We start from the raw sequence: 23,680 nt of genomic DNA, 5'->3' as shown, positions 1-23,680 counted from the left end.
TGCCTTCAAACAGTGAGAAGAATTTATAAATTTGTCAATCTAAATAATCAGTGTTTTAAGCAGAAGATTGCATGTAAACAGAAATGTATTATCAAATGTTGATACATGTAGAACTTAAAGATGACATTATATTATTAAAATATTTATATTCATTTATCTCATAATTTCTTAACTATTGTAATTCAGAGTTTTTGAAATAAAAAAAAATTCACTGGTCAAGTGGACCGGTGATTTTATGAAATTTACTGGTCTGAACAAATATTCACAGGTCAATATTTGACTTTCATATAAAAGAAACAAAACACCATTAAATAAAACTAACAAGTTTATATTCATAAATCATGTTAGTATGGGGAATTTCCTCTGAATCTCTCCTCTTTACTTTTAATTTCTTTACATTAAAAACGTAATCATATGTTATATGATAACCTCATTAGTACTATAGATATAATAACGTAATTGATGCGCAGGCTGTTTGATCAAGTTACTTGCACTTCTAAACTGTTACAAATATATTTCAAACTCCGTCAAATTTTCGCGTAAAATGAAATCAAACTAAACTGTTTCCCGTGTTTGGCACGAGCCATGGTGTTTACGAAGTACGGTCGTACTAAATGACGAAACTGAGAAAAGGATAGAAATTCACAACAACAAATAATTAGGTTTTTAATTTGTTTCTGGGTGTTTTTTAATTTTTAGTAATAAAATGTAAACATAGTTAGTCCATTAACAAAAGATTGAAAATCATAGCTGTCGGTTAATAGCAGTTAGATACCTCATCACAAGTATGTCATCTAGCATTTTTTCGTTAATTAGCCTTCCCTTACAATGCACCCAATGCGCGTAAAAGTCAATCTTGTTGATAGAGTGTGAATCGCTTTGTTAAATCAAATTGAAGTTGGTTGCAAACATTTTCATTCTGCTTGTAAAGAGGTTAAAGTCTTAAATCGGTCATTTTTATATTACCGGTCATGAAGACCGATTGAATAAGAATAATTACCGGACATTTGAAATATTTACCGGTTTTGCCGGTGGGACCGGTGGATTTAAAAAACTCTCGTAATTATATTAAAACCTAACCTTTACAGATTATCTTTTGCAACCCAAGTATCATTGTCTACCACCGGACAAATGGAATGTTAGTCTGTTTGGGTACGAGTCGGTTTGGGTACGACCTCACTTGGCTCCTATATTATATATATACATGAAACTGTGTGTATTTGATTCAAAATTTGTGCTGCGCTCTCCCCAACGGTCGCACCGTAAAACATGTTAAGCATCAAATAATCCTGTAAGTTTTATCTAGTATTTTTATATCTCTTAAACATTTTCACGCAAAAAGTCGACATCTTTCTCGAATAAAATATAGCATTTTACTTACTCGTTTTCTATGTAGGTCTCCTCTTAAATTACTTGTGGCTCAACTGTACAAAGTACTGGCTTTACGAGCTCTTCAGCGCTGGCTCTCTTGTGGTTAACCGTTGTAGTATTTCAATCAAATTATCAGTGTCGTCTATGTAATTGCTCTTTCAGCATGTATGGTGTAAGGGCTGCACGAGGAATATGAGCTATTTCCGTAATCCCGAACCCGATGGAGTGATTTTGCTCAACGACACATTAGCTTTGCATGCGATATTTCTGGATACATTTAGTACAGTGGTTATATTTATGGAGTGTTAAATTGAATAAAGTGAATACCTAAAAATTGGTTAAAAAGAAATAACAACAGTAATCAAATTATTTATATTTTGTTATTATCATGCTGATTTGTCGAATCAGATCGTAGTAGGCGGAGTTGAGACATTATAGAGAGAGAGAGAGAGAGAGAGAGAGAGAGAGAGAGAGAGAGAGAGAGAGAGAGAGAGAGAGAGAGAGAGAGAGAGAGAGAGAGAGAGAGAGTTAACGAAGTACATTATAGATGACGGAGATCGTCTATATCTATCAATAATTATAAAGTGACAAATCAGCAAAGTCTAAATACCTAGTAAATTTATGTAACTTTGAAATGTTTTGATTTTTTTTAACCGGGGAACAACGATGTCTATGATAGATAGATAGATAGATAGATGGATAGATAGTGGAATGAAGTAATGTCGAACATCCAAGACTGCTCTGTAGTCTGTACGAATATTTAAGAACCTGTTTTCATTAAAAGTGTTACCGTTACCTAATTAAAGTATGCCGAATCTTCCTAGAATTAAACATAGGTTGTAACATTACTTTGTATAAAAACTTTGTACATGGTTTCTTAGTGTGAAACATTCTTTACCTTAGGACGAATTTGTCCACCATTGTTTTATTTTTCCACTAAGCATCTGCCTGCGTTGCCTTTCCTTTTCACTATATCTATATTTATAACTGATCATTCGTTCGCATTTCAAAATATTTAATGCCCGTATTCTCGGACTCTATGACATAAAAGAAGATGGGTGGATAAGGCGTGTAAAATGCCCATACACGGTCGGACAAGCTACTGAAAAAATAAAATATCAATAAATCTGATTTTTTTTTTAAAATCATGTACAACAATATATATTTAACATATCATTGATTTTCAACTTATAGATATGTTCAATACCCGGAATATGTTGACTCAAATAGGCGTATACGTATTAGAACCTGCAAATACTGTCATTTTATAGAACTTCAAGGCATTTTCTTTTCTAGAATGGGTCTTTGCTCCATATTTTTCTCATAGTCTAAATAAGGTCTATTGAAAAACACACGAATTTCAACGAACGTTTTGAAAAAATAATACAAGTCCTTAAATTCGTGGTCAAAGTCACACATAATATTAAAACAGCCTACTTTGTTGTGTCTGAAATGGCTCAGTGGTTAGAGTACCTGACATAAGCTAACCTTATTTATCTAAGATTTTATGTCATGGGGTCGATACCACAAAATTTTCAGGCAATATTTTTTTTTCTTATCTTGTTAAAATATATTAAAAACTGAATATAGTTAGAAATTATGCTTTTGCAAACTTGTATTATTAAATAGATAAATTCAAAATTGTATTTCACTACTAAACTGAATGGGCATTTGCGCCATCTTATTCCCCTATCTTCTTTAATTGGTTAGTTACGTCATTCATATGTATGAAGACACTGCTGCCGACGACCAAAGAAATATTCACAATCGTTCGATCTTTAAAACGCTTTTAAATGACACCAAAAAAGGATGTACATGTAATATATAGATCTTAATTTATTTGTTTGCCACTTTATAACTAATGATGATTTCTTCATCGGCATCACCTATAATTTACTAAATTCTCTCTCTCTCTCTCTCTCTCTCTCTCTCTCTCTCTCTCTCTCTCTCTCTCTCTCTCTCTCTCTCTCTTCTTCTTCATCTTCTCCGATTCAAGTCACGAGTGGCTTCGCCCAGCTATGATCTTATTGGACAAAGGTTAGTCAACACATTTCTGGAGTTAATGCCTATTAAACGCTTCTATGTATAGTTCTGTATTACGTGTTCATATGTTGCATATTGATGCCACATACGTACCCCTCCCCCTGTTTTTCCTACGCGGTTAAACGAACTGCGTCATAATTTTCATGGAAACGAAAGCTGAAATAACAATTACTGCATTTGAAGATTTTTTTAACATACATTTTCATTTTGAAGAATGAAAGAAATAATTTTGAATTTAGACCAATTAAGAAAGGTTACCCCCCCCCCCCTCAAAAAAAAAAATCCATGATCTACCAATTAATTTGTAGATTTTCTAATGTAATAAAGAACTCCTGCCTCTGTTGCTTTTGCATGCATCTTCTTATTGCTAATTAAAATTAGATAAAATAAGAAATATACAAACAAGTTGTAAAACCGGAAAGTTTCTGGGACAAAACAAAACACAAAGTTTCTAGGTCACGCGCATGTTTTGTCTCGCTTTTGTACTGGAAGACAGATCATAGGCATCATTTTTAACCATGCACGGTTCAGCTCTTCAAAGGCAGATGGGAGATGATCATGCATATTGATCATAGTTTTAATAAGGGACTACATGAGTCCACTCTATTAACGCCACCTTATACAAGAGAGCTACAGTTAAATATTTCAAACCGAAGAAAATGTATCATTATCCTTAAAATGAAATTGTTCTTTTAATTTCGATTATTTCATAGTCCTTTTTAAACGTAGGTGGTATGGGACAGGTACTTTCTACCGAAATAAACAATAAAATAAAGTACATGTATGATTTTATAAATGTTATATGCAATGGGTTACAGCGTTAACTACTATTCTTTTAGCCATAAGCTCAAATTCCGCTGGGGCTTTTATATTATATTTACCTTTGGCATCCCCTTTCTCCTTTTTATTTCAAATGACAGGAAAAATCATATCTAACCCCCCTCCAAATTTTCATCGCCTTTGTATTTCCAATTGACTGAATAAGAACTTATGAGTAATACAATGTTAAAAGAAAGATAAATCATATAAGAGTAAGTCTTCATTTCTCAGGCACAAGCCTTGGTATACGTAGAATATTCATGATATGTATATGACCTACATTCTTAGAGCAAAGCGAGATAGCTATTTTTAAATAAAATTTTGAAATATGAACAATTTGTGATCTTTAGACCGTTCAAACCCCTATAAGGAGTCAAACAGTTGCCCCTCGGACCATAATTTTAAGATTGTACTCTTTAATCTTAACAATAAACCAAAAAGATTTTTAAAATCGGATGAAAAGTTAAAAAAATTACAGCTAAAGGGCTGTTTTGCACGTTGGCCCCTGCGGATCCCAAATATTTTCGAATTGTCTACCCAAAACCTTTTCCAGTCTGCGCATTATGTGTATCATTATACAACTGAAATATTGAAATGTTAACTTGTAAACTTTTTGAGAAAATGAACGACGCATGATATTAGTTTAACACTGAAACTCCCATAGACAATTTTTCATATACTCATAACACCCGAAGTACTCAATATTTTTTATTCAAACTTGGAATATATGTTAGATTCTTCTTTCTGAACAATGTTCCGGCGTCTTGTCAAATATCTAAAGTTTTTTAATTTTTGTTTTGTTTTTCATTCCCTCATTTCCCAAGTTTGAGCCCTTATATCTCAAACACGGTAAGATATAGAGAAATGCCAATGATATTGTACACCCATACAAGATAAATCTAACTTTAAATTTGAATGCTCGACCTAAAAAAATATTAAAGATGTTGTGCTTCAATGAATTTTAAGTGTTTTCCTGTCAAAACTGGAAGTGCCGGAAACGGAAGTTCAAAACCTTCCATAAGCATGTCATTTAAGAATGCTATAAGTCTATTGCATGGTTGTTTCAATATGTCTTTCCATTTTCAAAAAATCGCTGACGAAACTTTATCGAGACTTCTTATAACAAGTTACTTATATCATGAGTAGTGCAATGTCAAAAGAAAGATAACTCCAGAACTTTACAAGAAGCTACACTTCTAATTTCCAGAAGAATATTTTCGAAAAATCATATTGAAGTAAGTATTAATTCCTCGGACACAAAAGTTAGTACGCCTAGAGTATTTATGCTCTACATTCTTAGCGCAAAGCGAGATAACTCTTACTAAATAAAATTTTGAAATTTAAACAATTTGTGATCTTTAGGCCTTCCAAACCCCTATAAGGAGTCAAAAAGTGGCCCCTCGGACCATAATTTTAAGATTGTACTCTTTATTTCTAACAATAAACTGAAAAGATTTTCAAAATCGGAAGAGAAATAAAAAAGTTACATCTAAAGGGCTGTTTTGCACGTTAGCCCCTGCAGATCCCTAATTTTCTCGAATTGTCTATCCAAAAACTTTTCCGGTCTGCGCATTATGTGTATCATTATACATCTAAAATATTGTAATGTTAACTTGAAAACTTTTTGAGAAAACGAATGACGCGTGATTTTAGTTTAACACTGAAAATCCCATAGACAATTTTTCATAGACTCATAAAACCGGAAGTACTCAATATTTTTAATTCAAAATTTAAATATATGTTATATAGTTCTACTTGAACAATATCTAGGCGTCTTATAAAATATCTAAGGGTTTGTTAAAAAAAATTCTTTTTCATCCCCCCTTTTTTCAAGTTTGAGCCCTAATATCTCAAAAACGGTAAGAGATAGAGAAATGCCCACGCTTATGATTTTGTACATCAAGACAAGATGCATCTAAATCTTAAACTTGAATGCTCTAACTCAAAAAATAAAAAAAATATCGTCCTTTAATGAATTTTTAGTATTTTTCTTGTCAAAACCAGAAGTGCCGGAACCGGAAGTCCAAAACCTTACATACGCGTGTCATTTAAAAATGCTATAAGTCTATTGCAAGGTTGTTTTAATATGTCTTTCCGTTTTCAAAAAATCGCTGACGAAACTTTGTCGAGAAGAATAATAATAACTAGAACTTTTTTGTCTTCAACAAAAAGTAAGGGCTTTTCGACAGCCCCATTATCCCTTTTTAATTAAATGTTAAAAAAATATATATATATTCTCTAATTTATTTCCAAGTGTTCTAAACGCCTTGGTATCCCCAGTTGCTTAGATAGGAACTTACGAGTAGTGCAATGTGAAAAGAAAGATAACTCCAGAACTTTACAGGTAGCTACACTTCTAATTTCCAGAGAAATATTTTCAAAAAATCATACTGAAGTAAGTATTCATTCTTCGGACACAAAACTTGGTATGCCTATAGTATTTATGCTCTACATTCTTACAGCAAAGCGAGATAACTCTTCTTAAAAAAATATTTGAAATCTAAACAAGTAATGATCTTTGGGCCTTCCAAACCGCTATAAGGACTCAAAAAGTGGCCCCTCGGACCATTATTTTAAGATTGTACTCTTTATTCCAAACAATAAACTGAAAAGATTTTTAAAATCAAAAGAGAAATAAAAAAGTTACAGCTAAAGTGCTGTTAGTACGTTGGCCCCTGCAGATCCCTAATTTTCTCAAATTGTCTACCCAAAAACTTTTCCAGTCTGCGCATTGTGTGTATCATTATACATCTGAAATATTGTAATGTTAACTTGTAAACTTTTTGAGAAAACGAACGACGCGTGATTTTAGTTTAACATTGAAACTCCCATAGACAATTTTTCATAGGCTCATAAAACCGGAAGTACTTAATATATTTTATTCAAACTTGGAATATATCTTGAATACTTCTGTCTAAACAATGCCTAGGCGTCTTATAAAATTTCTAAGGTTTTTTGAATTTTTTTCTTTTTCATCCCCCCTTTTCTCAAGTTTGAGCCCTAATATCTTAAAAACAGTAAGAGATAGAGAAATGGCTACGCTTATGATTTTGTACATCAAGACAAGATGCATCTAATTCTTAAACTTGAATGCTCTAACTATAAAAACAGTACAGATATTGTGCTTCAATAAAATTTTAGTATTTTCCTTGTCAAAACCGGAAGTGCCGGAACCGGAAGTCTAAAACCTTACATACGCGTGCCATTTAAAATTGCTATCAGTGTATTGCATTGTTGTTTTAATATGTCTTTCCGTTTTCAAAAAATCGCTGACGAAACTTTGTCGAGAATAATAAAAAATAACTAGAACTTTTTTTTGTCTTCAACAAAAAGTAAGGGCTTTTCGACAACCCCATTATCCCTTTTTAATTAAATGTTCCAAAAAAATTATTCTTTTATTTATTTCCAAGTGTTCTAAACGCCTTGGTATCCCCAGTTGCTTTGATAGGAACTTATGAGCAGTGCAATGTGAAAAGAAAGATAACTCCAGAACTTTACAGGTAGCTACACTTCTAATTTCCAGAGGAATATTTTCAAAAAATCATATCGAAGAAAGTATGCATTTCACGGACACAAAACTTGGTATGCCTATAGTATTTATTGTCTACATTCTTATAGCAAAGCGAGATAACTCTTACTAAAAAACATTTTGAAATTTAAACAAATGATGATCTTTGGGCCTTCCAAACCCCTATAAGGAGTCAAAAAGTGGCCCCTCGGACCATAATTTTAAGATTGTAATCTTTATTCTAAACAATAAACTGAAAAGATTTTGAAAATCCAAAGAGAAATAAAAAAGTTTCAGATAAAGGGCTGTTTTGTACGTTCGCCCCTGCAGATCCCTAATTTTCTTGAATTGTCTACCCAAAAACTTTTCCGGTCTGCGCATTGTGCGTACCATTATAAATCTGAAATATTGTAATGTTAACTTGTAAACTTTTTGAGAAAACGAACGACGCGTGATTTTAGTTTAACATTGAAACTCCCATAGACAATTTTTCATAGGCTCATAAAACCGGAAGTACTCAATATATTTTATCCAAACTTGGTATATATCTTGAATACTTCTATCTGAACAATGTCTCGGCATCTTATTAAATTCCTAAGGTTTTTTAAAAAAAAGTTCTGTTTCATCCCCCCTTATCTCAAGTTTGAGCCCTAATATCTCAAAAACGGTAAGAGATAGAGAAATGGCTACGCTTATGATTTTGTACATCATGACAAGATACATCTAATTCTTAAACTTGAATGCTCTAACTATAAATATAATAAAGATATTGTGCATCAATGAATTTTTAGTATTTTCCTTGTCAAAACCGGAAGTGCCGGAACCGGAAGTCCAAAACCTTACATACGCGTGTCACTCAGAGATGCTGTAAGACTATTGTATAATTGTTTCGAAATTCTTTCGCGTTTTCAAAAAATCGCTGACGGAAATTCTGTCGAGCATAAGAATAATAATAAGAAACAGAAGAATAACAATAGGTCTTTTCGACCGAAAGTCGAAAAGCCCTAATAAAACAGAACAAAAACAATAGGTCTTTTCGACCGAAAGTCGAAAAGCCCTAACTAGAACTTTTTTTGTCTTCAACAAAAAGTAAGGGCTTTTCGACAGCCCCATTATCCCTTTTTAATTAAATGTTCAAAAAAAATTATTCTCTGATTTATTTCCAAGTGTTCTAAACGCCTTGGTATCCCCAGTTGCTTAGATAGGAACTTATGATTAGTGCAATGTGAAAAGAAAGATAACTCCAGAACTTTACAGGTAGCTACACTTCTAATTTCCAGAGGAATATTTTCAAAAAATCATATTGAAGTAAGTATTCATTCCTCGGAAACAAAACTTAGAATGCATATAGTATTTGTGCTCTACTATATTACAGCAAAGCGGGATAACTCTTACTAAAAAACATTTTGAATTTTAAACAAGTGATGAACTTTGGGCCTTCCAAACCCCTATAAGGAGTCCAAAAGTGGCCCCTCGGACCATAATTTTAAGATTGTACTCTTTATTCCTAACAAAAAACTAAAAAGATTTATAGAATCGGAAGAGAAATAAAAAAGTTACAGCTAAAGTGCTGGTTTGTACGTTGGCCCCTGCAGATCCCTAATTTGCTGAAATTGTCTACCCAAAAACTTTTCCGGTCTGCGCATTGTGTGTACCATTATACATCTGAAATATTGTAATGTTAACATGAAAACTTTTTGAGAAAACGAACGACGCGTGATTTTTGTTTAACATTGAAACTCCCATAGACAAATTTTCATAGGCTCATAAAACCGGAAGTACTCAATATATTTTATTGAAACTTGGAATATATGTTTAATATTTCTACCTGAACAATATTTAGGCGTCTTATAAAATATCTAGGGGTTTATTAAAAAAAAAAAAAATTTCATCCCCCCTTTTCTCAAGTTTGAGCCCTAATATCTCAAAAACAGTAAGAGATAGAGAAATGCGTACGCTTATGATTTTGTACATCAAGACAAGATGCATCTAATTCTTAAACTTGAATGCTCTAACTCAAAAAATAAAAAAAAATAGTGTGCTTCAATGAATTTTTAGTATTTTTCTTGTCAAAACCGGAAGTGCCGGAACCGGAAGTCCAAAACCTTACATACGCGTGTCATTTAAAAATGCTATAAGTTTATTGCATTGTTGTTTTAATATGTCTTTCCGTTTTCAAAAAATCGCTGACGAAACTTTGTCGAGAAGAATAATAATAACTAGAACTTTTTTTGTCTTCAACAAAAAGTAAGGGCTTTTCGACAGCCCCATTATCCCTTTTTAATTAAATGTTCAAAAAAAATTTATCCTCTAATTTATTTCCAAAAGTTCTAAACGCCTTGGTATCCCCAGTTGCTTAGATAGGAACTTACGAGTAGTGCAATGTGAAAAGAAAGATAACTTCAGAATTTTACAGGTAGCTACACTTCTAATTTCCAAAGGAATATTTTCAAAAAATCATATCGAAGGAAGTATGCATTCCACGGACACAAAACTTGGTATGCCTATAGTATTTATTCTCTACATTCTTACAGCAAAGCGAGATAACTCTTACTTAAAAACATTTTGAAATTTAAACAGATGATGATCTTTTGGCCTTCCTTACCCCTATAAGGAGTCAAAAAGTGGCCCCTCGGACCATAATTTTGAGATTATACTCTTCATTTTGAACAATAAACTGAAAAGGTTTTTAAAATCGGAAAAGAAATAAAAAAGTTACAGCTAAAGGGCTGTTTTGTACGTTGGCCCTTGCAGATCCCTAATTTTTTTGAATTGTGTACCCAAAAACTTTTCTGGTCTGCGCATTGTGCGTATCATTATAAATCTGAAATATTGTAATGTTAACTTGTAAACTTTTTGAGAAAACGAACGACGCGTGATTTTAGTTTAACATTGAAACTCCCATAGACAATTTTTCAAAGGCTCACAAAACCGGAAGTACTGAATATATTTTATTCAAACTTGGTATATATCTTGAATACTTCTATCTGAACAATGTCTCGGCATCTTATAAAATTTCTAAGGTTTTTTTAAAAAAAAATTCTGTTTCATCCCCCCTTATCTCAAGTTTGAGCCCTAATATCTCAAAAACGGTACGAGATAGAGAAATGGCTACGGTTATGATTTTGTACATCATGACAAGATACATCTAATTCTTAAACTTGAATGTTCTAACTACAAATATAATAAAGATATTGTGCATCAATGAATTTTTAGTATTTTTCTTGTCAAAACCGGAAGTGCCGGAACCGGAAGTCCAAAACCTTACATACGCGTGTCACTCATAGATGCTGTAAGATTATTGTATATTTGTTTCAAAATTCTTTCCCGTTTTCAAAATATCGCTGACGGAAATTCTGTCGAGCATAAGAATAACTAGAACTTTTTTTGTCTTCAACAAAAAGTAAGGGCTTTTCGACAGCCCCATTATCCCTTTTTGATTAAATGTTCAAAAAAAATTATTCTCTAATTTATTTCCAAGTATTCTAGACGCCTTGGTATCCCCAGTTGCTTAGATAGGAACTTACGAGTAGTGCAATGTGAAAAGAAAGATAACTCCAGAACTTTACAGGTAGCTTCACTTCTTATTTCCAAAGAAATATTTTCAAAAAATCATATTGAAGTAAGTATTCATTCCACGGACACAAAACTTGGTATGCCTATGGTATTTATGCTCTACATTCTTACAGCAAAGCGAAATAACTCTTACTAAAAAAAAAATTGAAATTTAAACAAGTGATGATCTTTGGGCCTTCCAAACCCCTATAAGGAGTCAAAAAGTGGCCGCTCGGACCATAATTTTAAGATTGTACTCTTTATTACTAACAATAAACTGAAAAGATTTTTAAAATCAAAAGAGAAATAAAAAAGTTACAGCTAAAGAGCTGTTCTGTACGTTGGCCCCTGCAGATCCCTAATTTTCTCGAATTGTGTACCCAAAAACTTTTCCGGTCTGCGCATTGTGTGTATTATTATACATCTAAAATATTGTAATGTTAACTTGTTAACTTTTTGAGAAAACGAACGACGCGTGATTTTAGTTTAACATTGAAACTCCCATAGACAATTTTTATAGGCTCATAAAACCGGAAGTACTCATTATATATCATTGAAACTTGGATTATATCTTGAATACGTCCATTTAAACAATGTCTAGGCGTCTTATAAAATTTCTAAGGTTTTTTGAATTTTTTTTGTTTTTCATCCCCCCTTTTCTCAAGTTTGAGCCTTAATATCTCGAAAACAGTAAGAGATAGAGAAATGTCAACGGTTTTGATTTTGTACATCAAGACAAGATGCATCTAATTCTAAAATTTGAATGCCCTAACTCAAAAAATAATACAGATTTTGTGCTTTTATAATTTTTTTGCATTTCCTTTGTCAAAACTGGAAGTGCCGGAACTGGCAGTCCAAAACCTTACATACGCGTGGCATATGAACGTGCTCTAAGACTGTTGCATAATTGTTTTAATATGTCTTTCCGTTTTCAAAAAATCGCTGACGGAAATTCTGTCGAGAAAAAGAATAATAAGAAACATCAGAATAACAATAGGTCTTTTCGACCGAAAGTCGAAAAGCCCTAATAATAAGAAACAGAAGAATAACAATAGGTCTTTTCGACCGAAAGTCGAAAAGCCCTAATAAAACATCAGAATAACAATAGGTCTTTTCGACCGAAAGTCGAAAAGCCCTAATAAAACATCAGAATAACAATAGGTCTTTTCGACCGAAAGTCGAAAAGCCCTAATAAACAGAAGAATAACAATAGGTCTTTTCGACCGAAAGTCGAAAAGCCCTAATAAAACAGAACGAAAACAATAGGTCTTTTCGACCGAAAGTCGAAAAGCCCTAATAAATGCGCATAAATTAAACATCTAATGACTTTGGAAAGTCTTTAATACACTACCTGATTTAGTAATATATATAATTATTCAATCAATTCTGTTAAAATGACATAATTGATACAGGCATTACTGGTTATTCTTGCCTTTAGAGTATTGATGTGGTACAAAAATAGACTGGATCCGGTAGAGTTGATATTTTTAAAACAGATACTCTTGAAAAGCTTCAGCTTAGAGAAATCTCTGCACGATCATTTTGAAATTATTGGTGATGCAGTCTGAATACTTGTTGTTAATTCACTGCATGGCATATATTTATGTCATTGCCAAGAATGCATTTTTGAGCGCTTTTAAAACTGACACCGCAACCTTATCCACTCGACCTCCCATATACTAGTCCATATAGTTTTAACCAATTTTTTATTGCCGTATTTTTTTTTTTAATATCAAAATCGATTAAGAGCATGTCAACCTAAAATATTATTTCAGTTTTAGTCCAGAGCGAGTGCTCGGCAGTTTCATGTAAGCTGATACTACCTGCAACCATCAAAGTGAAACGGATTTCGGTCTTGTAATGAATGGCTCTGTTAGGTATGGGATCAAGGCAAAGATGCACAAAGAATTAGATAGAATTGTATTATTTCCATTTTTGCATTTATATACAAGTAGAAATAAAATTATCGATATAACGTTGTCGTGACAGCAAATATAGCTTTCAAGAATGAAATGTGTAATGACATTTCTAATTTATCAAAGAGAGTCTTTAAAGACTTTACCAAAAATCATAGCTGGGTTTCTTTCGATCAGCAACTCAGGTAAGTACGCTTACAAGTATTTTATTAATTCAATATATTATTATGAAGGACAACTGAATGTAATTTACACAATATTAAAATTACAATGAAATCTATATAAGTTAAATACTGAGATCCAATTTAAGGTGACGAAAACATCACATTAAGCATAAACGACTGCATCAGGAGTCAAGACTGTAGAGTTTACACTATGCTGGACAAGAAAAAAGAAAACTCAATGATTCTTTGTTTACACGTAAACGAGACAATGATTTGCTTTGTGTCCACCTGTACGTGCCCAAACAGTCGTACACGTCGAAGTGTCAATTCCCATTTACTTACTCCAAATCCTTCATCAGGACCTCAAGAAGCCACGTGTAAATTGGAGCTCATTTTAAGTGAAAATATTTCTGACAACCGTCATGGAAATATGACAATTATGAAAGATGAAAGATATAGACATCCAATGGAATGTACTACTCTTAAATGCGAAACCAAGAAAAACAATCTGAAAAATAAAGGTGAGGAACATAAGTCAGTAAAATTTATCTTTCAATTTTTTTTTAGGTTTAGAATGATGAATAAAATTTTGAAGGAGTTATTAATTACTCAAATATAAATGTCAGTTTTTGATATTGATTTGACAAATGGGTAAGGCAGTTAGGTAATATAAAGACTTCTTAATTTTTTATTCATATAAAAAGGAAAAGTATTGTTTGCCAAAAATGTTTCCTCTACGTGTCTAATTTCTTTGAAAGGAATTTTTAGAACTTCATAAATGTCAAACATCTAGGTAGATGTCAGTTTTGATTCCAAGAAATTTCTAACACAATGTTCATTAAGCAAATCAAGGATGGTATACGTTTTTTTACTGACTATATGAAGTAAAACAATATTTAATGATATTAATTAACAAAACTTAATCTCATTATATGAAACATTGGAATTAATCTTTATGAGATACATGAATAAAAACGCAGGTAAAAACTATCAACAGAAAAGCATATTACATTAAAACATACATATTGAGTTCTTCATAATAGAAATTATATTTGAGTGAATTTCAAAATTCAATTATAAGTATTTATAACATATATACATATATCACGATATTTTGACTGTTCCTCATTAATCTGAGTGTAGCAAGACGGCAACCTCCGACTTCGAAGCTCAGATGTTTTTCATGAAGTAGACGAACATGCCGACACAAGGCGTTATTTATGAAGAGATATTTTGAGCTTCTTTAGAAAAACATCTCGGTAATATCGACATGTACTATTTTTGCCTCTCGTCACCGGTATTTGTGCTTCTATACCATTCCGTGAGAAGAATGTGCAGAAGCAAAACGTCATTGTGCTTATGGTTATTTCGGCAACTACATGCGTTATATCGTTTTTAATTAGCCATATTCTGTTTCAAATATTCTTATTAGTTCGAAATAGTGAACTGATGTTTCGTCACCAGTAACAATATTTGCAAATTGCTTTTGATTGAATTTGGTAAACAATCTTAGTAATTGCTCTGCGGTTTGTACTCGTACCCGTTTTTAAGCATACTTATTGTTTTTAAGTCATATTTTGGATAGCACTTTAGGAGTAGAAGCTACCAATTTTTTTTATGGATGAATCTATAAGTTTAGCTAGTTCTTTTTCCCGATCTTAGATCTTAGAGCTCGCTTTGCTCACCGGCGTTGCGCTGCACTCGCAATTAGAAGAAAAACTGATCAATTACAATAAATGCTTAAATACATTTATTGAGGTGGATTTCCACTCTTTTCCATCAACGCGCTATATATTTGACAACTCAGGTTCTCGAGCGGTTTCCATTTATTATTCTTAAGATGCATCTTCATCATGTCTGGTTATCAATGACACCATATGACGTTATCCCAGTTTCCAGAAACAATTCACCCTCCCTCCAAACACGGTTTTTAACATACAAATTAATTTTGTTATTCAAGCAAATTGGAGACGCTCGTGTTTAAATGTTTAACATAAGACACAACATCCATTCAAGTTTGGTGAAGTTAGGACCTGTAATAACTAAGATTTATTTTTTAGCATCCTTGATAATTGAGATCAAGCTCTGCATCTGAAGCTACCTCTGCGATTCATTCATATTACAGTTAAATCAACTATGCAAGTTTGAAATAGTACTATCATCTATTAAACATGTGACCTGTTCCAAAAAACTTAACTTTATCCAGCATCCGAAACCTATGGCTCAGATTCAGCATTCAAGCCTGTCAGGTGCATCAGTATCATAAGACGCACCATCCATGGAAGTCTGGTGAAGTAAGGACAAGTAGTAACTAAGATATCATCATCAGAAGGCACCTGTTTCAAAAACTTTATTTAACCAGCTCTTAAAACCTAAACCTCCTCCAGCATCTGAAACCTATGGCTCAGATTCAGATTTCAAGCCTGTCAGGTGCATCAGTATCATAAGACGCACCATCCATGGAAGTCTGGTGAAGTAATGGCAAGTAATAACTAAGATATAATCATCAGAGGGCACCTGCAACAAAAACTTTAACCAGCTCTAAAAACCTTAACCTCTTCCAGCATCCGAAACCTATGGCTCAGATTCAGCATTCAAGCTTGTCAGGTGCATCAGTATCATAGGACCCACCATCCATACAAGTTTGGTGAAGTTAGGACCAGTAGTAACTAAGATATAATCATCAGAGGGCACCTGCAACAAAAACTTTAACCAGCTCTAAAAACCTTAACTTCTTCCAGCATCCGAAACCTATTGCTCAGATTCAGCATTCAAGCTTGTCAGGTTCATCAGTATCATAAGACGCATCATCCATACAAGTTTGGTGAAGTAAGGACCAGTAGTAACTTAGATATTGCTATCAAAGGGCACCTGCAACATAAACTTTAACCTGCTCCAAAAACCTTAACCTCCTCCAGCATCCGAAACCTTTAGCTCAGATTCACCACTCAAGCCTGTTTGGTGCATCAGTATCATAAGACACACCACCCATGCAAGTTTGGTGAAGTAAGGACCAGCAGTAACTAAGATATTGCTATCAAAGGGCACCTGCAACAAAAACTTTAACCTGGTCCAACAACCATAACTTCCTCCAGCATCTGAAATTTAGGACCCAGATTCAGCATCCAAGTCTTTCAAGTCCATAAGTAGGTCCAGATGCATCATCCATGCAAGTTTGGTGAAGATAGGACAAGTATTAGCTTAGATACAGGACCTGCAACAAAAACATTAACCAGGTCCGGACGTCGACGCCACCGCCGACGCCGAGGGTATAGCATAAGCTCCTCTTGACTTCGTCTCGGTTAGCTAAAAAACCTGATCAGTTACAATAAATGCCTTAATACATTTATGGTAGTGGATTTCCACTCTTTTCCATCAACGCGCTATATATTTGACACCTCAGGTTCTCGGGTGGTTTCCATTTATTATTCGATCCTAAGATGCATTTTCATCATGTCTGGTTATTAATGACACCATATGACGTTATCCCAGTTTTCCAGAAACAATTCGCCTCCCTTCAAACCATTTTTGAACATATACATCAATTTTGTTATTCAAGCAAATTGGAGACGCTCGTGTTTAAATGATGTTTATAAGCCATATCGTACTGTTTTTCTTTGCTCCGGCTGGTTTCATTTAAGGAACCCAGGCTTTCTGACAAATGGTCATGGCTGGTATTCCAAGGACATCAAGCGCTCTTCAAGCTGTTTGCTGATTGCAGATTTTGGCTCACAATCAATGCTTATTTCAGAACGTTTATATGGACAGTTTTATTTCAGTAGACCTATGATCAAAGATATGGCACCAAGAATTTTACGTCTGTTTCCAAGGTACACCTTGTGGCAATTACCTTCAAATATTAGTATATACCTGTAGACGCCATGACCATCATCGTCAATAAATTTTTCTTTAGTAACAGTAATTTTGTCTCTTACTATGGCTCCTGCTATTTTAATTTCAACTGCAACAAGGTGATTCAAATCACGTTAACTCACCTCAATACAATACTAAATATTGTGCGGATCTATATTTTTTTACCCGGGGGGGGGGGGTGTCACAGGCAAATTTATGATTGATAAGGATCGGTGGGTTTCGTGGCGTATATATAGTAATTTTACTATTCATATAAATGTAAGCAATTTTAATTCCCTCCCTCGCCCCCCCCCCCCCCCCCCCGTACATCTGTGCATGCAAAATATTTTATGTTTGTGTAGATAAGAAAAAAAATATGTTGACGATAAAGGGTATATCGATGTAAAGCTTACAACACAACAAGTCAAGGCCCCTTTACGCTTTATTACTAGGCGTATAAAAAAACTAATAATTATATAAATAGGTATATTTTGTTGATTGTACTTTTATATTGAAAAGCTTTGATTAATAATTTCTCGAAATCTCTGTCATAATAAATCTCCCTTTGCAAGATGAACTTGCAAAAAATGAAAGGTCATAACCAGTACAATGATTGTGTAATCAATGTTTAAAAAATATGATTTTTGATGCAACGACAAATAATCTTTATTTTAAACTAATGAATATATAGGGCCATATATATTTTAAAATACGTGTATCCCGATTCTCCTGAATTATACAGAGAACTTTCAAGTAAAGTGAACTCTTCCTAATAAATAACATAAGATGACGTCTTTGACTAAGTTCTTAGAAAGCATTTGGATTCTAAAATACTAAATAACCCGAAGTCTAGGCAAATATGTCTCGTTTTGGTTTCAAACATATATATTATTGTTACAGAATAAAAACGAAATATTTGACTGTGTTATTTTTTTCTTCCGGGCCTTGGCAAAACAAAACAATCTTAGTGTTAAATCCCTCTCTCCCCATCACATATTTTCAGTTCATGAAGTCAACGTGTTCAAAGTATTTATTGTTAAAATGTGTTAAAAATATTTTTTCAGCAGAAAGAAGCATAAAAGAAAGAAAAAATTTAAACGAGTGACCCATGGGCTACATCGCTCACCTAAACAGCAGTTTTTTTAATACCTTTCTATATGCTTAAATATGTAACTTTTTAAAAATATAGTTCAACTTTGTTATCTCGAACTAAATGGGACTGTTTGAAAACTTTGAGATACCCGAATATTCGAGATATCGAGAGTAGAACACTTAAAAGAATACGTAGTTGGGACTTACAAATCACTTCGACATATCCGTTGTATTCGAGATATCAGCAATGGAGATATCGAAGTTTAACTTATTTTAAACTCTGAATACATTTTCACATATTTCAAGCAGTTATTTCATTGCTTTCTAAATGCTTATGAAACTCTTTTAAAATATTTTTAACTCTGAAAAATTCTCATATATTCCAAGATTTGACAATGATAAGAAGAGAAAACGTATTATGAAGACCATGGAAACTTATGATTGAAACATCCAATCATAAGTTATAAGACGCATTAACTGACTAATTAAAAAATTTATTACACTAGACCCCAACGAATCGTCAAAAATTGACAATTGAAAAGCTTCATAGACTAATACTGAGACCTAGGTTTTGATATAGACATTTTAAAATTGTTGGATACAGCAAATAACAAAGTTTGATAATTCTAGGAGTAATACTATTAAAGTTATAAATTTGTCAATGAATAACTATTAGATACCAAAACTAAGTTACAGTGACATTGATGCTTAAAGATACATACACTATTGAAGCAAAGAAAAAACTCCCAAGAGTTGCAAATAAAACAACAAATACTCAAATCACATAGACATATGCTGTTTAGAGATGCAATCAAAAGGGCGTAGCTTTCGTTTTACACCGCTTTCACACATTCTCACGTGAATTAACCTTTCATTTTCAGACAAAATTGTCATAAAATATTCTCATTGAAAAAGGAAACAATACAGATTTGGAAAGATATACCAGTCTCTCGTTAGAGTTTTATTCGGTTGTAACAGCCACGTCGAATTGGTGTTGAATCGAAAGATTGCAATCACAACCCCATTATATGTATAACAAGCTAAATGCTCACACATTGTTTTCTTATAAGGACCTTGCCTGTTGTTACATTTTCAAACAAACCCAACCAAACCTTCACAATCTCCTCGAACTGTTCGAAGTCAGTGTGTAGCTTCAATAGGTGCATCTGCTTATCTATGCGACATTTAGTCATTCATTAATATGCGGATAGTATGCTAACAGTATGCCATCAGTGGCAATTTTTTGAATCTGTCAAAAATAATATCTTTTTTTTCTAACCCCTCTTTCCAAATATTTAAAAAAGTTTGCAAGTTTATCTTCATATAGTCTGCCTAAAGCATCCCTTTGTATGTTACTTTTAAAACAATTACAAAAAAATCATATTAACTTTGATAAAGAACAAATTATACATCCTAAAAAATCTTGGTCACCAGGAAGTAGATATTTATATTTTTCCATTTTGTTTTACTTCATTTAAACGGAAATCAGCCCTTAACTATGAAAACCAACTTCCTATTATATAATAAATCAAGTTATTAACCTATTTTATGACACGTACAAAACAATTTTAAAACAATTTTGTAATGTTTCCGTGTAATGTATATGTATATACAGTTATTGTTGATATCATGGTACATCGCCTACTGTGGTTTCATTAATATTCAAGGGTATCAATTTTCGTGGATTAAGTGAAAATCACAGTTTCAAGGATACGTAAATTCGTGGCCAATGACCCTATCAATACGAAATGTTAATAGAAATTGCACTTTAATCAACACTTAATTTCGTGGATCAACTTAATAACGAAATCCACGAAAATTGGTATTCAACGAATACTGATGAAACCACATTATATTTATAGGATTGTTTTAATAAAAATCGAAATGTGAAACTCTCAAGACTGGAGTGGTCGTCTCAAAATGTTTACCCCTTATAAATTGATCTGCATTTGGGGTAATGTGAATATTTGATATTTATTATTTCATGTAATTTTTTTTTCGGTTCTATGAGATATTGTGTTTTGTAATAAGGTCATAAAATATCTTATAGAATGTAATCTGCAGCAAACAAAATATATATGCAAGTTATCAGTCCGAACCTATTGGCAAATTGAAATAAATGTGCATTAAAAATCTATTGATTTTGGAAAGTCTTTAATATACTACTTACTTACGTAACAGTTATTTGATTAATTTTGTTAAAATGATATAATTGATACAGGCATTGCTAATTCACTGACATATATTTATGTTATTGCCAAGAATGAATCTTTTAGCGCTTTTAAAATAAACATTATACCGGCACCACACCCAGTCGACTCCCAATATATGCCGTTATATTTTTTTTTTGGAATATCAAAATCGATTAAGATCATGTCAACCTAAGATATTATTTCAGTTTTAGTTCAGAGCGAGTGTTCGCCAGTTTCAAGTAAGAATACACCAGCTGATACTCCCTGCAACCATCCAAGTAAAAAGGACTTCGGTCTTGAAATGAATGGCTCTGTTAGGTATGGGGACAAGGCATAGATACATAATTTACATAGAATTGTATTATCTCCATTATTGCATTTATATAAAAATAAAATTATCGGTATAAGGCTTTGTTGCTAGAGCAAAGATATATTAACTAAGAATTAAATGTGTAATATTATTTCTGATTTATTTTAAAGAGAGTCTTTGAAGACTTTACCAAAAATTATAGCTGGGTTTCTTTCGGTCAACAACTCAGGTAAGTACATTTACATGTATTTTTAAAATTTAAAATGTTTTTATCAACGCCATTTGAATTTAACGTATAAAATATATAAATTAAAAAAAACAATGTCACTTAAATACTGATATCAAATTGAAGATCAAGAAGCCATCACATTTACTCTTAAAGACTGCATCAGGAGTCAAGACTGTAGAATTTATACTATGCTGGACAAGAAGAAAGAAAACACACTGACTCTTTGTGTAGTCGTAAACGAGACAAAGAATTGCTTTGTGTCCACCTGTACGTGCCCAAACAGTCGAACACGTCGAGGTGTAAATTCCCATTTACTTACTCCAAATCCTTCATCAGGACCTCAAGATGTCACGTGTAAATTGGAGCTCATTTTAAGTGAGAATATTTCGGACAACCTTCATGGAAATATGACAAACCTAAGAGATGAAAGATCTGAAAATCCAATGGACTGTACTACTCTTAAACGCAAAACCAAGAAAAACACTTTGAAAAATGAAGGTGAGGAAAATAAGCTACCAACTGTCGGTAAAATGTTATCTGTTAAATTTTTTATATTTTATAATGATGAATACAATTTTGAAAGAAGAAAAAAAAGGAGATAAGCATTAATTTAACTGATCATTATCAATGCATTTAAACGAATTCATCTTTACGTTTCAATTTAATGGGTACACAGTAAATGTACTTGATGTGATAATACACTGATTTAAGATAAAATTAACTTTTTTATTGCTGTCACATAAAAGCCAGACATTACTTGTTTTGATTTTATGACAATTGTAAGTATCCTGTGGTGAGCCCCTCTTTCGGAATGTTACCTGTACAATTCACCTGTAACGAGCCTCAGCTCACTGGACCTTTAAAATTATAATCAGTCCGTGCACGGTTTGGACACGACAGTCCAAGGGGAAGGACGCAACCAAGACTTCTCCTGTTTTTCGGAGTTGATTTTCATCAACTCTCCTATGCACTTACTCGGCCAAACCGAAAGTGAAACAGTGTTTGGTCCTAAGCACAAATCAATACCGCTGACAACACATAGTTCTTGAAAATAATCGATAAATTCGATGCAATGTAGTCTGAAGCATTGTTTTTCACGAAAACTTATTTATCAATACCACGAAAATAGTAAGATTTTAAATGGTACAAACACTTTAGATATGTTTTGAAGTCGTATGTATTCATACGCTAGACTTCAGTGTACTAGTCTCGTTCAACCAGACGCTCGACTGTCTCTGTTAAAATCCGACGCAGAGAGTCTCTCTTGCTTGTCGGAGATAAACAGAGACAGTCGAGCGTTTGGTTGAACAAAACTAGAGTTCAATCTTGCCTGGATCCATACAATTTCTCAGAAATATTTCGATTACTTGCCATGCAAAATCTTACATCGCTGATTTTATAATAAATGATAATCGATAAAATCAACTCCCGTCAGTACTTCAGTACTTTGTTTTTGTACTAGTCCCGGCACATTTTTACTTTGCGCTAAGCATTCTTATTTATAATGCCTATGATCCAGCTTCTCTGAGGTAAGCCTAATTTTGGTCATAATAATTATGCTTTTAATGTTCTTGTTTCATGAATGCAGTAAATGTCTTAAAACATCCAGTTACGAAGTTTCTTGGTAATTTCAACTTTTATAATTAAATATCTTTACCAGCTGTTTACATATATTTAGCATTCTTATTATGGTGGTCCGTTTATGTCTCTATGTATATGAATGACATATGTTCCGTTGGTCTCATTTTAGTAAGTGTAAAGTGTGAGTAAGTGTAAGTGTATCCAGGTGTAAAGTAATGCATGTATGTCATGTATGTAATGCGTAACAGAAGTTACGAGTAAGTAAAATGTCTATCATTGAGACATGAAGTATTTGTGTATATGCCAAGTGTTTGTATGGTGTCCACCTTGTGACATAAGTATGTATTTATATTTAAACAATTAACAGGTCTAAGTCTTCCTGGTACGTGTAGTTTACTGGTGTTGTTTCCACTTATCTACATCGTAGACGTCTTCGTCACTGAATGGAGCATCAGCCTCCTACAGGACCAGCACCAGCAGAACCATATCTGAAGGAAAGTCTCGCCACAACCGCTATATGATCAACTTAATAAGCAGTGCTCTCCTCCAATTCCGGATTCATGGACAAATCATTGTTTCAATTTTTTTTATTACTCAATGTAGAAAGAAAATAGAAATCATTTATGTAAAATCGGTATTTTTTATCATTTGAGGGTCGGGATCTTCTATTATCCCTAGGTCATTTGGTCATTTTGTAGCAATTGCATTCAAATTTACTTTATGGTCAGGCACGTAACATCATTTGAAAGTAGTTTAAATCGCTACACCAAAATAGTCTAAACGTAAAGAAAAGAAAAAAATAAAACAAGAAAAAAAGAAAAAAATGAGAGAGAGAGAGAGAGAGAGAGAGAGAGAAGGATATTATATAGAGTGTTCGATTCTTTTAAGGTTATTAATCACTCAAATATAAATGTCAGTTGTTTATTTTAATTTGACAAATGAGTGAGGCAGTTGGGTAAAATATTGACTTCTTAAGTTTATATTCATATAAAAAGGAAAAGTAATGTTTACCAAAAAAGTTTCCTCTTCTTTTATGTGCAGTATATTT

At 33.0% G+C, this 23,680-nt stretch overlaps 1 protein-coding gene across 2 annotated transcripts in view; it reads left to right on the top strand.

Annotated features, from left to right (window-relative positions):
* Positions 1-23,471, top strand: part of LOC105334499 (uncharacterized) — a 49,257-nt gene extending 25,786 nt beyond the window's left edge. Inside the window, exons 2-8 of one of the 2 annotated variants that reach the window (XM_066073078.1) lie at positions 13,072-13,173; positions 13,339-13,397; positions 13,523-13,897; positions 20,719-20,830; positions 20,993-21,051; positions 21,175-21,549; positions 23,000-23,471. In XM_066073078.1, the coding sequence (XP_065929150.1) occupies positions 13,157-13,173; positions 13,339-13,397; positions 13,523-13,897; positions 20,719-20,830; positions 20,993-21,051; positions 21,175-21,549; positions 23,000-23,124 (1,122 nt within the window). In that variant the 5' untranslated portion in view covers positions 13,072-13,156 and the 3' untranslated portion in view covers positions 23,125-23,471. The remainder of the gene's footprint in view (positions 1-13,071; positions 13,174-13,338; positions 13,398-13,522; positions 13,898-20,718; positions 20,831-20,992; positions 21,052-21,174; positions 21,550-22,999) is intronic. The other variant, XM_066073079.1, reaches the window with a different exon arrangement.
* The last annotated feature ends 209 nt before the right edge of the window (positions 23,472-23,680 follow it).

This window comes from Magallana gigas, chromosome 10, assembly GCF_963853765.1.
Source record: "Magallana gigas chromosome 10, xbMagGiga1.1, whole genome shotgun sequence".
Taxonomy (NCBI): Eukaryota; Metazoa; Mollusca; class Bivalvia; order Ostreida; family Ostreidae; genus Magallana; species Magallana gigas.
This window is presented reverse-complemented; position numbering and strand designations above follow the sequence as displayed.